The sequence below is a fragment of the Genypterus blacodes genome, unplaced genomic scaffold (assembly GCF_046128005.1).
Source record: "Genypterus blacodes isolate CSIRO-AG114 ecotype Tasmania unplaced genomic scaffold, CSIRO-AGI_Gbla_v1 ptg000107l_1, whole genome shotgun sequence".
NCBI lineage: Eukaryota > Metazoa > Chordata > Actinopteri > Ophidiiformes > Ophidiidae > Genypterus > Genypterus blacodes.
The window spans coordinates 760,001-778,927 of NW_027466911.1; the positions used below are offsets into that span (position 1 = coordinate 760,001).

At 41.6% G+C, this 18,927-nt stretch overlaps 2 protein-coding genes across 3 annotated transcripts in view; both read left to right on the plus strand.

Moving 5' to 3' along the window:
* The window catches only part of LOC143008831 (trypsin-3-like), a 1,281-nt gene extending 1,105 nt beyond the window's left edge, over positions 1-176 (plus strand). For both annotated transcript variants that reach the window (XM_076160767.1, XM_076160766.1), the window contains exon 5: positions 27-176. In XM_076160767.1, coding sequence (XP_076016882.1) covers positions 27-176 — 150 coding nt within the window. The remainder of the gene's footprint in view (positions 1-26) is intronic.
* Positions 177-4,165: 3,989 nt separating this feature from the next.
* Positions 4,166-6,197, plus strand: has1 (hyaluronan synthase 1). Its single transcript, XM_076160743.1, has 4 exons — positions 4,166-4,855; positions 4,950-5,175; positions 5,288-5,420; positions 5,522-6,197. The coding sequence occupies exons 1-4, from the start codon at positions 4,166-4,168 to the stop codon at positions 6,195-6,197; spliced, it is 1,725 nt and encodes a 574-aa protein (XP_076016858.1).
* The last annotated feature ends 12,730 nt before the right edge of the window (positions 6,198-18,927 follow it).

Here is an 18,927-nt window from a genome sequence, read left to right on the forward strand (position 1 = left end):
TCACCCATCATCCTTTGCTTCCTCAGGGTGACTCTGGAGGTCCCATGGTGTGTGACGGGGAGCTCCAAGGGGTCGTGTCCTGGGGTCACGGCTGCGCGCTGAGGAAGAAGCCCGGCGTGTACGCCAAAGTTTGCAACTACGTCTCCTGGATCAAGAGCACAATGGCATCTAGTTAAGGTGCAGCATGCAAAAATGTGAAAGATATTTGCATCTGTGATTGTGCAACATCCATAAAGTGGCCTGAAAGGTGTGCGTGTTTATACAATGTGGCTCTGTCTCTTTGTTTTGGTAAACACATCGTGTGATACAGAATGATGTGTGGGAGGGTTTCTGTATGACGTAGGTCTGGTAGTTGACAATCAAATCTGACACATATACTTCAGGGGGTGAAATATAAACCTAATTATAATTTGGCAGTGAATCACAGATGGGAACAATGGGCTGCTGAATGTCCCAGAGTCACACCTCAGCCATCAATTCACACCTGACTTGTTTAAGTTGAAATAAGACTATTGATCTCTATATTGCATCAAGCTTGTCATTCCATCAACCAGAACAATGAGTTGCATGCCTGACAAGCCCAGATGATATTCTATGATCTCATGTGAAGAGGCAATACAGTAGATATAATTATTCCTTCAATAACATCCTAAGCACGACACGTTGACATTTAAAACTGATAGATATTATTATTATAATTCAGAGACACATGGGTACGAAGGAACTACGTATAAATCACATCATGCATTTCCCCTTTTAGTCTGTTGAGCAAAATAACTTCAGATGCTTTTCCCACAATAGAAGCTGTGACTACACCAATCATGATATCTGAAAAAGCTCCTTTTGACACGTTTAGCATTTGAGATTTGCCCTCTGATAAACCTTGACTGGGCGGTCATACCATCCACTCAACATTTACAATACTTCAACCTTTAGAATGGTCTGACCAGAGAACATCACATCATATCAGTGCACCTTATACTGTGTAAAGGTCCCTTTTTCTCCCATTACATACCTGTTCAGTTTCCTCTTCCAAATCTCAAACTGAAAGTTTCCCACTGGTAGAATTCCAGTAACACAATCACTGGCATGTACCTGATAAAGTTATCAACATTTTAATGAACAGAAATCTCTCAATCTTTTATCTCCAAAACTGCCCTCTGCCCTTCAGGTGGTCATATATTTTGTCTGTCTTGTCTTGTTGTTCTTTGTCTGCTTCCTTTTTCTTTACATTATGAATTGCACGATTGTTCCAATGTAAAGATTTCTGCACGTGAAGTGACAACAACATACTCATATATCAGTTTTGATCCACACTTTTCTTGAGTAATTGGGCTCACAAGCAAAGTAGGTCAAAGGCATGTACAGAAATCAAATCTGACCTGCATATTGAATGCAGCCATTTTCTATTTGGGTGAATAAAGTTGGCAGCAACTCATACAAAGTTGAGCCATCAATTCAATCTTGAATAGTTGAAAGTGGAATTTGTTTTATTTGGGTTATGAGAGAAAAAGCAACAATGGGATTACATGGGGTAATATTATATTATTTTTGATCATGATAAGGTAATATACATGTAGGTAATGCAAAATATACCAATTCTGATTGTGTAATGATACCATGACTCTTCCTCAGTGCATTGTTGAAATTGTCCTTTAGCGGCACCTGTCAATACCTGACAAACTAAGTCACATCACATTCTACAGTAATAAATCACATACAACCGGGTGGATTAAAGCTGCCTGGGTGGGGCCTCATTATATTGCGGTGGAGCGAAATGAGTCACCAGGCAGTTCTGTGTCCGCTGAATGGAGACCTATTTAGATCCAGAGGAGCCCAGAATGGAAGCCAGGCTGTCTCATTAAATCAGAGCGAGAGAATAAAACTAGAAGCAGAGAGTAAAAGCAAACCACCAGGCTAAACGAATCACAATGAAATAATAATGTGAAAAGGTCAAATAAAACACCAAACAAAGATACAAGTGGTTAGTTAAATAGAGGACAGTTTGTTTGTATCCATCAAAGTCTAATTATTGCTAGATAGTCCCATTTGCTGCTGGCACTCGTCTGGTTTCATTCGGCACACTGCATTGAATACTATAATTCATTTATTCATAAATGTACATCCAGCCACTGTGGCATGATGTGTATTATTGTTTACAGTAGCAAACATATGAACTACAAAGTCAAAGCCCTACTCAAGCTCGTTCACCATCATCAACACAGTGACTGGCACAGCCTTCACACATGACCTCATGCTATTTAAGCTGGTGGTTGTATTTGGATCTGACATGGAGCATGTTGACGGCTCAGGCCAGCTCCTGTGGCTAAGGGTGTGGACCCTCAATGGACGGTCAACAGATTTGCCTGGAAAGAAAGTCTCGGCAGATGTAATCATGGTTTAACTGGGGACAGTGACAGTCATTTAGTCAACCAGAATGCAACTCATTTTCTACAGGTTTTGATCATAGTGCAGTGGGGTCAAAGGCCATGTACTTTAGCTGTGTGACCATAGCTGAGACTTTCATTGCACAAAAGACACCCTATACACATATTGTTCACACCCTTTGTGTGTATGTATATATATACTATAAACTATATATAGCCTTATATACAGCAACGGTGGTTGTTTTAATTGTAAAGCACTTTGTTAAGTTTTTGCTACATGAAGCAATCTTTCCCCATCCGTTTCTATGTATACGTCTGCAGTTCCAAAGTAGCACCGACAGAGAGCAGTGTTCACCTTCTCGACCCTAAATAACGGTACGGAGCGTTGAATGGCACAGATTTGTTCAGTTTGTATGGACATATTCTACAGTAGCAAATAATACAATAAAATGAAATAAAATAGAGTTACAGTGTTGGGAGGGGTTTTGGTCGATCCTAAGCAAAGGGCAGAGCGTTATTACTACTCACACTTACACTTCAATCAAAGCTGATACATGACGGCATGAACGGTTGAATTAATAAAAAGTTAAAACAATGGCGATGTTTCAGGATAAAAGTTGGTTCTCAGTAAATCTGAGGTGTAAAAGTTAGTAAATCTCTCGTTGCAAACAGACTCAGTCGTGTCGGGCTTCGAGCCCAGCCTCATACAGTCTCCATGGTGAAGGAAAAGCCCACATACAAGCCAAGCGCGTGCGCGTGCCCGCCTCGCTCCTGACGCAGGCGTGAGTCAGCGGGAGCGCGCGTAATTGTTAATTGCTCAGACCTAGTAGAGCAGCATGACTTCTTTAAGTATCCAACCAAGTAGCCTATAAAGTCAGACGCCTCAAACCAGCAGTCAAGTATTAGACTTGGTGTCCACAGCCAGGGGAGCCACAGCACAGCCAGAGGAGCCTCACAGCAGGTAGGCAGGAGCTTTAATTTCATTCCATATTCATTTGGAATTACATCAGGACAGTATTTGTGATGCTTTGAAGAATAAGAACGCAAAAGCATTTTTCACAATCTTTCTGAGCAAATCTTTTTGCTGTTTTGTAACGCTGAACACTCACTTATCATGTAGGTCTAAAGTTTTATCTGAACCTTTTTAGGGAAATGTTGTGTCAGCATTTTAAAAATGTTATTCATTTTAATTATTTTTTACTTTTAGTGACTCATTTATTGCTACTTTATTACTATTACTTATATACTTATTTATTTCACTGTATTGTTTTAAAACAATACAGACAACATTTTTTTGTTTTAATTGTATTCTAAATTAGTTGTAGGCACATTTTATGTCAGTATTATTTTAAATGTAGTTTTATTTTATATATACATTTATTTTATATCATTATTTTGTGCTTTTAGTGACTTATCTCCTTAATTTTTTTACTGGTTTGATGTTTAATGGCCTTTTTTAATCAAGTGAGAAACATGTTTCTGCATATTGAACCATATAGAAACCTGTTAGATAGCTTGTTTGTATCTTATTGTTGGATGTTAAAGTTATCATACAATATTTTACACAGAAGTATACACAAGTTTTGGCCAAATCTAATTTTTAGTTGATGCTGATTTACGATGTTCTTTTTTTGGGATAAATGATGTAAAAATATCTCAGGTGTACTTTTCTACTGTTTCTAAATTAATTCCACTCAACAGTCTTTCAACCCAATGTATTGAATTGCTGTTATGACATGATAACATTTTTGCTTTCTTTGTCTGTACAGGGAAAGAAAATGGAGCTGCTGCGTGTGGTCAGGAGCCTGGGATCAGTAGCTCGTGCCTTCTTCACTTTCCTCTTCGCTCTTGTAGTAATGGGAGTGCTTGTGTGGGCTTATGTCAAAGGTATCCAACTGGTAACCTCCAAGTATGGCATCGTCTCCTTTGGTGTTTATGGGGCCATGCTCTCGCTCCATGTCATGGTCCAGAGCTTCTTTGCTTTCATCGAGCAGCGGCGAATGAAATCCCGCAGAGAGCCGTGCTCGTTTACAAAGACGATTGGGTTCACCATTTCAGCTTTCCAGGAGGACCCTGTCTATCTCAGAGAGTGCCTCAACTCAGTCAGGGCCCTTGCTTATCCCTCCGAACTGATGCGCATTATCATGGTGATAGATGGGAACTCACCAGATGACCAGTATATGATGGATATGTTCAAAGAGATTTTTGCTGACCAAGACCCTGCCTGCTTTGTGTGGAAACATAACTACCATACATGGGACCCCAAGAAGGCCCAGGAGGATGTGGATATGGCTCGGATGATGGGCCCGGGTACCAATTATCTTTCAGGAGAGGATCCACAACGACAGGAGGTTGAGAATATGGTCCAGAACAAGAGGTGTGTGTGCATCATGCAGCAGTGGGGTGGAAAGCGAGAGGTGATGTATACAGCCTTCAAATCACTCGGCTCATCAGTTGACTACGTACAGGTAACTATTCTTTTGCTTATTCATCATGTGAATTTCATGTTTTTAAGTCACATGAACTCCTAACACCCCCACTGCCCCCTTTTCCCTCTCCAAGGTGTGTGATTCTGACACTAAGCTTGACACTCTGGCCACAGTGGAGCTTTGTAAGGTCTTGGAGAGCAACTCAAAGTATGGTGCTGTGGGAGGTGATGTGATGATCCTCAATGCTAAAGAATCATACATCAGTTTCATGAGCAGTCTGAGGTACTGGATGGCTTTTAATATTGAAAGAGCCTGCCAGTCCTTCTTCGACTGTGTGTCCTGCATTAGTGGCCCTTTGGGTAAGGAAACTAAATAAAAAATTAAGCATATCAAGCATGGTATTCATGGATATGTTACAGGGTTGTCAATCATTGTAACTAATATTTCCATTGATTTTGTGTGTGCATAAAGGTCTGTACAGAAACGATCTCCTTCAGCAGTTCTTGGAGTCATGGTACAATCAGAAGTTTCTGGGAACTCACTGCACTTTTGGTGATGACAGGCATCTCACTAACCGTATGTTGAGCATGGGCTTTGCCACCAAGTAAGAAGCATTTTCTCACACACACTTGTCTACCTGTAGTGTGTTGTTTATAATACCTATGCAGAACAGGACGGCACCTTACTTTTGCCTCTCCTTCTCAGGTATACATCTCGCTCAAAGTGCTTCACGGAGACACCCGGCCAGTTCCTGCGCTGGCTCAACCAGCAGACTCGCTGGACCAAATCTTATTTCCGTGAGTGGCTCTACAACTCAATGTGGTGGCACAAACATCATTTGTGGATGACGTATGAGGCCATAGTCTCAGGTGTTTTCCCCTTCTTCGTCACTGCCACCATCCTCAACCTCTTTTGGTCTGGCACTTTGTGGGACATCCTTTGGATCCTGTGTTGCATCCAGCTCATTGGACTGGTGAAAGCATTTTATGCCTGTCTGCTGCGCAAAGACGCTGTCATGGTGTTTATGTCCCTCTACTCTGCTCTGTACATGACCAGCCTGTTGCCTGCCAAGTACTTTGCCATCATAACCATGAACAAAAGCAGCTGGGGGACATCAGGCAGACGTAAGATTGTTGGGAACTACATCCCCCTCCTTCCTTTGTCAGTGTGGACAACAATTCTGCTAATTGGCATGTGTTACACAATTTACAAGGAAACTAAGCCGGACTGGAACACTCCAGCCAAGAAACTAGAGATAACTTTTCTCATCTTTGGCGTTGCTGCCTACATCCTTTACTGGTTATTCTTGGTGACGCTATACTGGGTGTGGTTCCGGAAAGCATGTAGAAAACGATTCCAGAGTTACAACATTGGTGTGTAGTTTTGAGTCCAGGGAAATCAGAAATGAAGAAATGAATTGTATGCAACCACTGACTTTATTTATTGAGCTAATTTATTAAATCAATTACCTTTCATTTTAAGTGTTACATTTCAGTAAGTGACACATAACCAGCTGCTAAACTAACTTTGGAAAAAGGAGTTTTGATGATTATTATTGGATTTTAAATTGGACCTACCAAAACAAAATATTGATAATAAATATGAGAAAGTGTGTACGACAGAAATTCTGACTCACATGGAGCAGCAGTTGTGCACATAAATCCAGCTGTCCTGAGGGCTGTGGGGCCCGTACAGTCAGGATTCTGTTTGCTGGGAGATGAAAAGGTGGTCAGATATGTATTCACAAGATTGATATTTAGATAGAATAGAGCATTTATATGAAGGAATTTAGGTAGGGGACTGGAACTTTAAAATATAAACATATATCTATATTCTTATGTAGAAATTGGTGTTCACATCACAAACTGCTCCTCTGCTTCAGTCTGTCAATTTAGTGGTCATTTCTTCACCACTGTCAGTATTGCACTGGACACTGGAATGCACCTTCTTCAGGCTTACCTGAAAGCACAGCAAATGCCAGTTCTCATGGAGAGGAGAGGCTCATCAGAGAGCAGTGATGGTCCTGAGGTTATGTAATGTAAGAACTGTGGCCGAGAGAGTGAAGTGACCCTGGACTCACTCAATGAAACCTGAAATATTGAAAACAGCGTTGTATTCTTGCCGTCTGTTGATATGTAAAGTATGACTGTAATGTTTGAGATGCACTTTTCCAAAATACGGCATTGGAGAGCAAATTACAAATACCTTGGATAATCCTAATGTATATATTTCTGTATATTTGTGCTCATTTTGTAATAGATGCTGTTTAATAAAATCTGTTTGTGACAAATGTATGTTTTCTGTTCCGTTTTCTTGCCAATGTTCTGCCTGTCCCTCACAGACAAATGTATTATATAATACAATACAGAAGCGGATTTGATGGGACATCACTTACACTAGATGTTCCGGTGGTTGGATACATGTTATGTGTCACCAAACCCTAACCCTAACCCTAAAAATAATCTTTCCTGTTTACTGAGATTAGTATTGGTGATGACAGCTGTGGAGATCTGACACACACGTCAGTAAGCATCAATATTACCATTGTTGCATGAATCACAACTGTTGAAGATTGACAGATTGTTTCTCCTGTTCATCCTTTATAATCATAGGTGTGGAAGGTAGGTAGTCAATCCTTCTTCGCCAAGCTATGAACTTGGCAAAAAATGGATTAAATACCTACGCAAAGCAAACGTGCCCACACATAATATGCAAATGTGTGGGCACAGGTGTGGTGTTCTGTATTATTGAGGGTGTGGAACCTATCTATGACGACAAACAATTAAAAATATGTTTCAGCTGGCAGAGGAGGAGCTGCACTGGAAGAGATCAGTGCTATCTACCAATCTTTGTATCCAAGTTAACATGACCGTGACATTGAGTTGATCTCAGTGGCTCCAAAATCCAAAATCCCTGTTTGGAAGTGAAAATGTTCACTCTCTCAACTTGAACCTCTCGTTGCAATGAACGAGAATGAGAAAATGAATGAGAAATTTTCAAGTATTGTTTTGACATGGAATTTCATAATATTTAGTTTGGTTCTCAAGCGGCAGAAACCTCCAGCATTTCTTTGATATTGCTGTACAGTGTAATGGAGATGTGCTTATTGTGCTCTTGGTTTTTTTTTTCATTACTGCCATCATGCTAACATAGAACATATTGTCTGACACATCAAAGCTCAGTTGACAGCTCAATGCAACATGTGGATGGGGTGCATTCCAGATTACATTGCTGTGGTTAATAATAATAGGTAATTGCCAAGTTGAAAAGTTTGATTGCTAGATGAATGAATAGGAATATGATGAGGAACTCATCCAACACAAAAACAAATAAGAGATCTGTACAAAGGAATTACCTTACCTAACAAAGCTTTCAACAATCATCCTCACCCGTGCACGGCCTCCGGAATGCTGTTGCGCATAAACAAGGGAGGATCTGCGCAGACGTTGACGCTGACAAAGAGCATCATCATTGAACGCTTCCTTTTCAATGCTGCAGATGTTCAGTGAGTCAGGATTTCTGATGGTTCTTAAAGCAGTCTGCGATTGTTTCCCACGAGTATGAGAGTGTGGATTGCCTCAAGTTCTGCATAAGCTTGACTCATCAGGTTTTTACGCGGACACCCCAAGATTGTGCAGCAGAGAAACGTTCATTTTCGTAACTGATGTCAGTACAGAGGTATCTAACATGAGTGTAACCCAGAGTCAAGAGTTCCGGGGGGGAAAAGCGTCAGAATCAAACCCAATGTCTGACGAATTCACATATCACTCCCCCTCATGTCTGTTTTCAATCAGTTTGGCCTCCCCCACCCTGTCGCCCACGCCCTGACACCAGGAAAGAGGAAGACTCTTTCAGATGTGGCTCATGGAGGGGTGCATGTTTAATCCACGACAAACATGAGGCAGCTGTGTAGCAGAGAGCACAGTGGAGGTCACATCCAGGCGTTGGGTCACCCACCAAATGCCAAGAATGCCTTTGGGTCCGTCTGAGGATGTGGTTTTGGTTGTCTGGTTTTGTCTGAGGATGATGGATCAAGGGGACTATAGATCATCCAATGTGGACACTACCTGGTGCTTACAATTACAATTCCGTCAGAAGCTACCAAAAAAACATGAACTAGTTGGAGTGATTTTTCATTTGGTATATAAGTATTTGATCTTCTTCTTCTTCTTTTTCTTCTTCTTCTTCTTCTTCAATTCTATATATAGCACTGTGTTCTATCGAAGGCAGTGGGGCAGAGTGGAGACTATTAATTATTGTCTGAGTGTAGTAAACATGTCTTACATGCATACTTTTGGCACCCGGTTAAGGGTGTTCCCCTATTCTGAAGAAACAGTTTAAAACTGCCAGCATGAGTGTGCCCGCTCACACTGCCATCATCTCCAGGAAATGGAGCAAAAGTGCATATTTTGATGCGTAACACTGGGAAACACAATCAGAACACACAACCATGGTTGTCTGCTTGAATTTAAACTGAAAATGTCACTTTGTTTACTGTAAGACTCCTCGCTGTCGTTTTGAGTGCTGCGATGCAGATGACATTCTCATAACTCGCGTTAACAATAAAGAGTCTGAAGGCTTCCTTGCGGCCTTTTGTCACTAAGAAAGCAGCACAACACAAAAAATACAAAAGACAATAAAAGATCAGAAAGATTCACCAAGAGTGAGATCTGATCCAAGGGAGAAAATGTGCGAAGAGCTCCATCCATCAGCGCAGTGGATGGACACGCTAAGATCAACTTACATGCCACATGATGTGATATATTCTACACGTTTACAAGGCATCACACGTTGCCTGGGCAACTGAGCAAACCAGCAGGAAAAAAGTAATAAAAAATACAACAAATCTGACGGTTAAATGACGAGTCATGTTGAGTCACGTCTGACTATATTTAGAGGGACGAGCAGAGCTATAAAAGACTGACTCGTCCCAAAACGCACCCACAAATGGCTTTCTAACGTGTTACATACTCATGATGTACAACAGCACAGACGTATTTATGCTTGTAAGTCTCTTCTCCTTGTTTATATTTCAAAATAAAGCGTCTGGGTGTGAATATTACAACATACTGGGAAGGGAAAAATCATCTGAAGTTTTTTTATTCAGTTATCTTATCTTTTTATTATAGATTAAAAAATATGTAGTTTAAGTTTGTTATTGTGTCTTCATTTCATCCCATGATCACTGATCAATATGTGCAATCTGCTACAGACACATTTCAACACCCACTGATTCTTATGAGGATTGAAGCCCTATTTTTCTAAATTATATTCATCATCACCTTATCTGAACAGGCAGTGGGTTGTTGGCTTAAACCCCTGCTTGCGCAATTCTGTTAAAAAAAAAAAAGATATTTCAATTTGAAACTGGATTGTGGTCAAGAAGGTGCTGTTGCATCACACTTACCTCAGTCAGCAATCTTTGATCACTGGGGCTCGGAGCCAGAATCCTCCCACTGCCTATCCAGGTTGGGAGACTCCTAAACATTGAGGAGGAGAGAAGCTCATTTGAGAGGAGTGATTTGTGGAGTGGAGCCTGAGTCACGTTTCCTTCAGGATCACTTGGATATCATGATTAAAGAGCAAAGATCCTTTTCTTTCCCCCCCAAATGGCTGCAGAAAATATTTCAAATATTTACGGCTGAGAAATCTGAAAGACATTTTTTGCAAAAATAAAACAGGAGAACAACAGAATCATCTGTTAAGTTATGTATGCACACATGCTTTATAAGCTTTATATGTGAGCATAATGTTATTTAATACACAGAGGAAACGCTCCACTGCTTAGCCGGTTCTGTGTCATGTGATGGTGCACGGGCAAATTCTAACTGGAGTCACGTTGTCATCAAGAATCAAGGCGTGTGCAAAGAGTTTTGGTTGAGAGCCAAGAGAGCAGTTTGTGCTCGGGTTATCCGATTATTAAGTTTTGTACCTGGAACCGTCAATCACAGGAGGATCAGAGAGAAACAGAAGGTTCTTGAGAACTATGTAACAAATCTATTAAGAATTAATTATGAATTAAAATAATTTCACAATTCTACCAGTGTTTATTGTTCCTAAACTAAAGTTATTTGATCGCTGCACGTGATCTTCAACTCAAGGCTGAGATTAACGACATTCTCGTAGCAAAGAGTGAAGGATTCTCCATTTCCTTTGATCTGGCAAGCATGTGACTTCTGAATCGCACAAGTCTGTAATTAATCCCTGCATCAGCATTATATCACCTGGCCGTTTCGGAGTTAGAATTCTGTTTCTGTTCATATCACACTGGAGGGTTCAGCTCAGCTCAATTGTTCCTGCTCATCGTTACTGTAAGGTCATATTTGAGGGTACCGTGACCCAGAGTCTGGACATGTAGATTGAGAATGGAATCCGTCGGGGGGTGTCCAAGTGTGTTTGTTCACCAGAGTACAGATGAGGAGACAAGATTATTATTTATTACAGTGCTGTTGGCTCAGAGATGAATCAAGCACTGGTGTCCATCGTGCTTTTAAAGTTGGGCGGGCCAATAATACACAACCTTGATAACCTAACACTCGCTGCAGAGGCCAAAACAAATACGCACACACAACAGGGTGTCACTCTAATTACCCTGGTAACAGTCACATGGCCTCACAAACAATGACTGCACAGTAAACATGTTATTATGTTTTATTATTATATAATGATGTGTGTGCTGTGGATTGTTGAGGTGTTTGTCTGTGAAGGGTCTTTCAGAAGTGATACATATATACATACATACTTTCTGCTCTGTACTTTTACCTCCTGTATGTCAAGTAACCTGTTCATCAATTAATCTTTATTCCAGGATCTTTGCAATATTGTAAAGATGATTCTGGCTTTTCCTCTCCTCTAGCAAAATCTACCAGAGGTGTGTGTGTAAATGTGTGCACTCGTGCAATTGAAGTGATTCTCGTCATAATATTTGTGTTCTTTATATGCAAAACTCCTTACATAAATAATACTGCCACTGCCAACCACATCACTTAGTGCAAGACCTAAGATCAGAATGTTCGGAGTAATTTGCTAAACCACACCAAGCCTATTGGAGATATATGCGTTAGCAGCTTTCATCACAAGCATTCCGAACAATGAAGTCACAAACGTGAGTGTGTTCAGGAAGAATGTCACAGTGATGATAAATTGATTACCATCATTACCGTTTAGACAGAAAGTATATCAAACGAGGAGACGCAACATAAATTTGACATTTGTGTGCATCTTATCTATCAAGCCTCAGAACCAAGCTGGTCACACACGTGAGCATTCTGTGTCGGTAAGAGAGATTGTATGTAATTGGTCAAACCACATTCTTTGAGTTAATATGAAGGTCATAATGACCCAAGACAAACAGGCGCAGTCTGTATGCTTCTGTATACTCCTCCTGAAAAGAGGAGCGGCACAGAATACAACCGCTAACAAAAAAGTCATTGTTCCTATTTTTAGTGATATGGTGTCGAATCATATATCACAATTGCAGCACGCATGCAGTCATGTCATACTGACCAAAACCAATGGATTTGGGACGAGGCCTCCATCTTACAGAGCAGCATCCTGTCCTCTATTCCTCCTTCACAGCCCCCATGTGATACTTAGACGTCATCATGAAACGACAAATACCTTTCCAAGGTGAATAAGATTTCATTGATTTTCACTTTTTAAAATATATCTTTCATCGAAATAGGTTTTTATGTTATTCTGCTACTATTATCTTTTCACAAATCTACATTATCTTTATGATTTTCATTCTTATTCTGTTGTCTCCCTTCTTTTGTTTAGGTAAGTTTGTTTGGTCTTTTCAATGTCAATGTTCTGCTGTCACTTACTCTAATGTGACTTACTGTCACGTTCTTTGGATTGAATTCATTGTATAAGTCGTCTTATTTACAGTAAATCATTTTTTATTTCTGACTTCAAATGAGCTTTGAGCCAGTGGTATCTTGCATATTTGCAGTACACAGAGTTCTCTGGTTGATTTTGAGCCAAATTCCATCTCTGATCTCCCCCAACTCCAGTCCCCCTGCTCACCGCACCATGGCAGCCTGGATGTTGAGGAAGTGCCTCCTCTTCTCCTGTTCTCTCTACAAGTAACACAGAGTCCAGCCAAGTGTAAACAGTTCCACGTAAAGAAACTACAGTAACATTCTGTTATCTAGAGAAACATTTCAATATCAAGCACAAAAATCTGCTCTTAGGGGGGTAGAATTAAAACTAGAATAAAATGTCTCTATATCAGTGGTTCTTGCCCTTGATGTTAGGGTTGAACAGCATTACATAAAACCCAATCAAGATATGGGGCCACCAACTCCTGATAAAGTCAAAACACCTGGTTTAATTAATTGGGTGTAGATGCTACAGTTGTGGAGCACCAAGAATGAGCTCCCGGGTGCTCCTGCTGCTCTTTGGATAAGAGATCAAGTCATCTCGCAACAAGCAGGTAGTCCAAAGCTAAAATTCATTTAAAAAGCCTCATTAAAATATGGTTCCATGTTCAAAACCAAACTACAAACAGCCATGTTGCATCACAGAAGGCCTGGACTCAAGAAGACACTCTGACATGCAGCAAACCACCAGTTTCTCCGATGTTGCAACCTAAATATTCCCTAAATTCATGAGTTTGGTGCAGCAATTCGATAGACCACAATGAATCTGTGACAGAGCAAACATCCAAATCTATTTATTCAGTTTTGTTTTTAATTAAGATTATTCTGCCTTTTCAAAGACTCTCCTGTCTCTCTGGAAGTCTCACATCTGCAGAGTCAGAAAAATGTCCCAGACGCTCCAGTTGGTGCCAAGCGCGTCAATGCTTACTCAAATCAGTACGTCAGAAGGTTGCTGTTGGATTCAAAGGAGTGGCAGATTATGCCGACTAGACTGAGCCAAAGCCAAACTTATGTAAGATATAAATCAAACTATTTAATATATAAAAGACTATCTATATATAGAAATACACCTCGAAAAATAAGTTCATTAGGGCAATAACAATGAATGATGCAGTTGTGATATTCAGTCATACGTGTAGATTTCACTCTGTATCACATGTGTGTACTGCTCTCTACTGGAGGAAAAGATCAACTGCAGGCATCTTCCCAACTCTCAGTTTGCTAAATTCACTGCGCCTCAGCTTGTGCAGCGGCGGATTGCTGCTTGGCTCACAGACTTGCTGCAAAGGTCAGAGACAAGCAGCCACAATGGGCCTCAGCTCAGTCCAGGTAGAGGAGCAGCAGCAGCAGCAGAGCGGTAAGAAAGGCAATGGGACGCTCTGGTGAGGGGTGCACGGAGGGGTCAGGTGGAGGAAAAGGGCAGAGAGTCAGACGGAAGAGAAAGAGTGATGAGTGATGCCACAAGAGGAGGTGAAGGTGGTGAAGGAGTCTGTAGATTCTTTGAGCTCAGAAGGCAGCTGTCACTCAGGGAGATTCTATACCCAACACAACAGGTTCTGTGAGGTTATTTATATAACAATAAGTGAATATTCCCGCCCGAGTGCTTCCACTAAGGTGACTTAATAAAGCAAAAGCTCAGGTGGATTCGCACCAATTGCACATAAACAACAAACGCTTTGAAGACCAAAGCTGCAAATAAATCCTCTTGTTCTCAGCTTTTTGTTTGGTCGTGTGTCTTCGTTTCACATGTGGTGATTACGCACCTGACAATCTACATGGATCTACATCACATGACATCTAAATTGCTGCCAGCAGTGTGTCTGGTCTTAGTGTTAAGTGTCTCCATTTGTGCTTTACTTGGTCAATTTTTTTTCAAACAAAAGCTCAATCAGAGCGTCTATCCCAACAGAATAAACAATAAAGAAGATAAATAAAACGATTTCAATGTGGATGTAAACTGCTATAGGTCGACCTGAGCTGCTCTCAAACTAACAAGAAGTGAGTGTGAAGTTGCGTGAGATGAGAAGTGATAGGGGAGAATATTTAGCTATGAAGAGCTATTTTTAGTTTTAGTATGAGTATGTGAGAAACAGATTGGAGAGGGCGTGAACAAGGTGTGTGATTTTTGTGACATGCGTCAATCATCTTTGGAACATATTGTACGTAGATGAATCCAGGTTGCCAAGAGCTGCCACGCTTTGTCAATTTCGAAAAATTTTCAGACGCACCTGCCAGGCCTGTGAGAGACGAGTGCTCGGTGCTCCACATAGATGGATGTGGGGTCTCACTTTAGAACAGGAACGCTTAGATATGAGGGGTTTATTACCCAAAAATCCACAAATTCTCTGATATTTAATAGTGTTGAATCTGAGCTCAGCCATGTTTGAGTAAATGTATATTGTTACCTGGGAGATGGTAGTACAGCCTGACTGGAGGGACTGAACCGAGTCTATTGACCTCTGCTGTGACCTCTGTAAACTGATCCACCTGCTTCCTTTCAACCTGTTCAGGGAATCATAAGGAGGATTATAAAGTTATGACTTCAGCAAAGCCAAAAAGAACAGGTTGTTCAGAACCTGTCTCTTGTCAAACTTTGAAAATGTTCTGTCTCTCAGTTTCAGGTTTACTTTGCTGACAATGCAAAATATATTGAAAGGTTTTTTTTCCAAAAAACAATGCATGCTGGGAAGAATGATATGAAACTATACATAAAAATCAAATCAAGATATGGGGGCACCAACTCTTGAATAAGTCAAAACACCTGGTTTAATTAATTGGGTGTAGATGCTACAGTATGCTACATATGTTTATAGATCAACAACTGATTACAAACTCTGATAAATGATCCAGATAATCCCTTTGAAGTTAAAGATCAATCACCAACAACAGCAGTTTATCAATGACTTTATTCCTTTTTTACACTCATGTTGCTGTGTTTGGTTAGTGATTGCGGGTGTTAACTGTTCCCCCAGAACATCTCAGTATCTTTCATAAGGGTCGTGACACATCTGGATCCTGCTACACTGCTTCCTTCACTGAAACAAACACGTAGCCACACTTACACAGGCAGGAGATCTATGAACACACACACACAGACACACACACGCACACACTCACTCACAGGGGGGCAGACTCTTGCAGTCGGCGCCTCCTAATGATAATACTTATGCTCCGTCTCTGAGGAGTGGAGTAAAAGTGATGATCTGCTAAACAGAGGCTGTGCTGATCCAAATACCACAGTGTGTAGGAGTGAACTGTCACCTCGCATAAAGACGGCACAGACTCAAAGAGCCGCGGGCCTCAGTGTGGAAATAAGACCTGCTCGTTGTCTCCATCTCTCAAACCCAGAGTTTGTGCTAAGATGTGTTAAATGGGATCAAATCTGGATCAGTAGCAAACTTTAATCTCTAAAACTTCACAGGAAACATTCAAACTGTCTCTTTACACACTGATAATGAAGACTATTAATGTATATCCTAGCAGGCTACAGGTGGATGGTTCCTCTACTAAGTTACTACTGAAAAGAAGATGTTTCACTCTCACTGTCAAAACTCACATTAACATCTCACTTGTGATCACACTTACAGTTCATTACTTTGACACACTTTCCCCAAACTTTAGCTCACCTGGAAACGCAGAGATAAGCAGCTTGCTAGCTTAGCGACGCAAGCACCTGCCTGCATCTTACCATAAGGACCCCAAAGCTGCCCCTCAAAGTGCCTGTGTGACCATAAAGGAACCTACCTAAGTATTAGAGCGGTAAATGGACATTCATCATCAGATTGTGTGTGTGTGTGTGTGTGTGTGTGTGTGTCCAGTGTCCATTAATATGACCAACAACGACATAGTCTGCAACCTTTCTTTATACACTGTGTCTGATGGATGGAGGGGAGAAAGAGTGAGAAAAGGAAGAGGAGTGAAATATGTGAGGTGAAGCTCGACGTTCTTCATCTTCTGGTCAAACTCCTCTTTCAGCTCTGCGTCACAGCTAGAAGATGAACACAAGAAATACCTGCATTTCCTTCACTACCTGCCAACTGTAAACAATTGTAAAATAAATAAATACAAGTACTTTAACTTATCATCCAAGTTATGATGTCACTTCTTGGGTTAAGCCTAATTAGACAACGTGAAAATTACAAAGTCAAATATACATTCAGCTAAACTAACATATATACTAATGTGCTGTAATTAAATGATGAAAGTGTCATCACACTAACAAAATGACAAAAACTTGCGATGCCAACACCAAACATCTTATACTTAAAAAATTATGCCTAACATTACTCATACCTTACATACTAAAATCATACATTTCATAACAATATGCATGTTTTAAAATACTAATCATCTTAATCTTCTTTGGCTCTTACAAAAGCCTTTTAATGTGAAATGTCCCCTTCAGAAACAGAAGCGTCTCATCTCCCTGGTTTAGAATGGAAGCGCAGGATCTTGAACGTAACCTGTTTGTGTTTCTCAGAGTGTGAGAGGAGCGTCACACTCTCCCCTCCATACTTCCTCCCATTCTATTGTCTCCAGTCCCCATTTCCTGCTGCCTCAATGCACCAGTTTTACTGCAGAGCACAGAGATGGAGTGAGCCAAAGAGGGAGGCGAGGGAAGGGGGGGGAAGGGGGAGAGAGAGAGAGAGGGGGGGGGGGAGATGAAGAGGGAGTTAAACGGTTGCGTACGGAGAGGGATAACGTGTGTGTGCGGGGGGAGGGAGGGTCGGGGAGTGTGTCTGCGAGGAAACCCAGGAGAAATATGCAAAGGATAAAAGTGTGGAGAGGAAAAAGAGGGGAAATCGACGGGGACAGAGAGAAAGTGAGTGATCTCACGGGCGTCGCGTGTGTGAAAATTGAAAAGTAGAAGAACGAGGGAGCAGAAGTGAAGAGGAAGAGTACAGACAACGGCTGCTGCCCGAGGTAAGAGGTGACATGTGACAAACAGAGGAAGAGCGTGGGACTACAAATCAAGTGCACTGTCTCATCACATCCTGTATCCCCCCACCAGCCCCCCTGCTCCCCCCCCCATCCTCATCCCCCAACCCCTCCTCCCCGGTCCCTCACTCCTGGTGTATCTCCATGGTAACCAGACAGGGTGCCTAATACATGAACTTAATATATTTCCAGTGGCAGGGTGAGCTGGGTACTAATGCATTCATCTGTCTCCGCACAGACAAGCCAATCAATATTAGGCAAGACTCTCTGCTCCAGGACTGCCAAAGTCAAACAGCCAGTCACACAACCCAACACAGAATGTCCCCAATACCATGTGTGTGTCTGTATGTGCCACTGCATTTATGTGTGTCTGTGTGTGTGGGGGCAACAAGGGGCTCTTGGATCTAATCTGCGCATTCAGTCAGAGGGAAAGATTACACCATATATTTGGAGATCACACACACACACACACACACACACACACACACACACACACACACACACACTCGTCCAGGTGAAATCGACATAGGAGTGATTTTGCAAATGACACAACACATTCAGAATGGAGTAGAGGTGCTCCAGGTAGAAATGAAACTCCGCTTGGCTCAGATTCCCAGAGACCAGAGGAGGAAAACACATCACAGCAGAAATGACACCCGAGAAGCTTTTTTCTTTTCCCTCACTGAATTCACATGAGGACTCTGCCGTCTTTTATTGATCCAGTAACACACAGAATACAGTCACAATACAGATGCAATAACTCCACCGATCTCAGCAGGTGGCGAACATGACGGGGTCACGACCCTCGGCTGACTTCTGATTGGCCCGCGCTAGGCGCCGGCACACAAAACCAGCCAATAGAGTCTGCCCCCTGAGATTGCTTCCTCCTCCAACTTCTTCCTCTTCTTCTTTGATGGCGTCGGGAGAAGGTTTGTAGTTACGAAGACTTCAGACTTCATAACGCAGACGAATTGAAAACGTTATTTCATATCTGCGCCTGAACATGTGAGAGTTTTATTTTGAAAGTTGTCTCGTTGAAACTGAATGCAGCCCTGTTCCCGAGGACCTCGCCTGTGACCTGCTTTCACCTCACAGGTTAAGGGTCTCAGGGACAGAGGGGCATACTGGGGGAGGGGGGCGGGCGTTAAAATACACAGAGAGCCTGCAGCATCTGAGTGAAAACACGTTAAGACAAAGAAGCCGCAGAGACGCCGCACTGAGACAAAGGCTCCGTCACCTCGTTTGACATTTGGATTCTGCGGCACCGGCCAGCCTGTTGGTCTGCAGCAC

Excerpts from the sequence above, each read along its gene's own strand:
- has1 (XM_076160743.1), top strand. The coding sequence starts at position 4,166 with ATGGAGCTGCTGCGTGTGGTCAGGAGCCTGGGATCAGTAGCTCGTGCC. Across the intron at positions 4,856-4,949 it reads CATCAGTTGACTACGTACAG|GTGTGTGATTCTGACACTAA; the intron begins GTAACTATTCTT and ends TCCCTCTCCAAG. Across the intron at positions 5,421-5,521 it reads AGCATGGGCTTTGCCACCAA|GTATACATCTCGCTCAAAGT; the intron begins GTAAGAAGCATT and ends TCTCCTTCTCAG.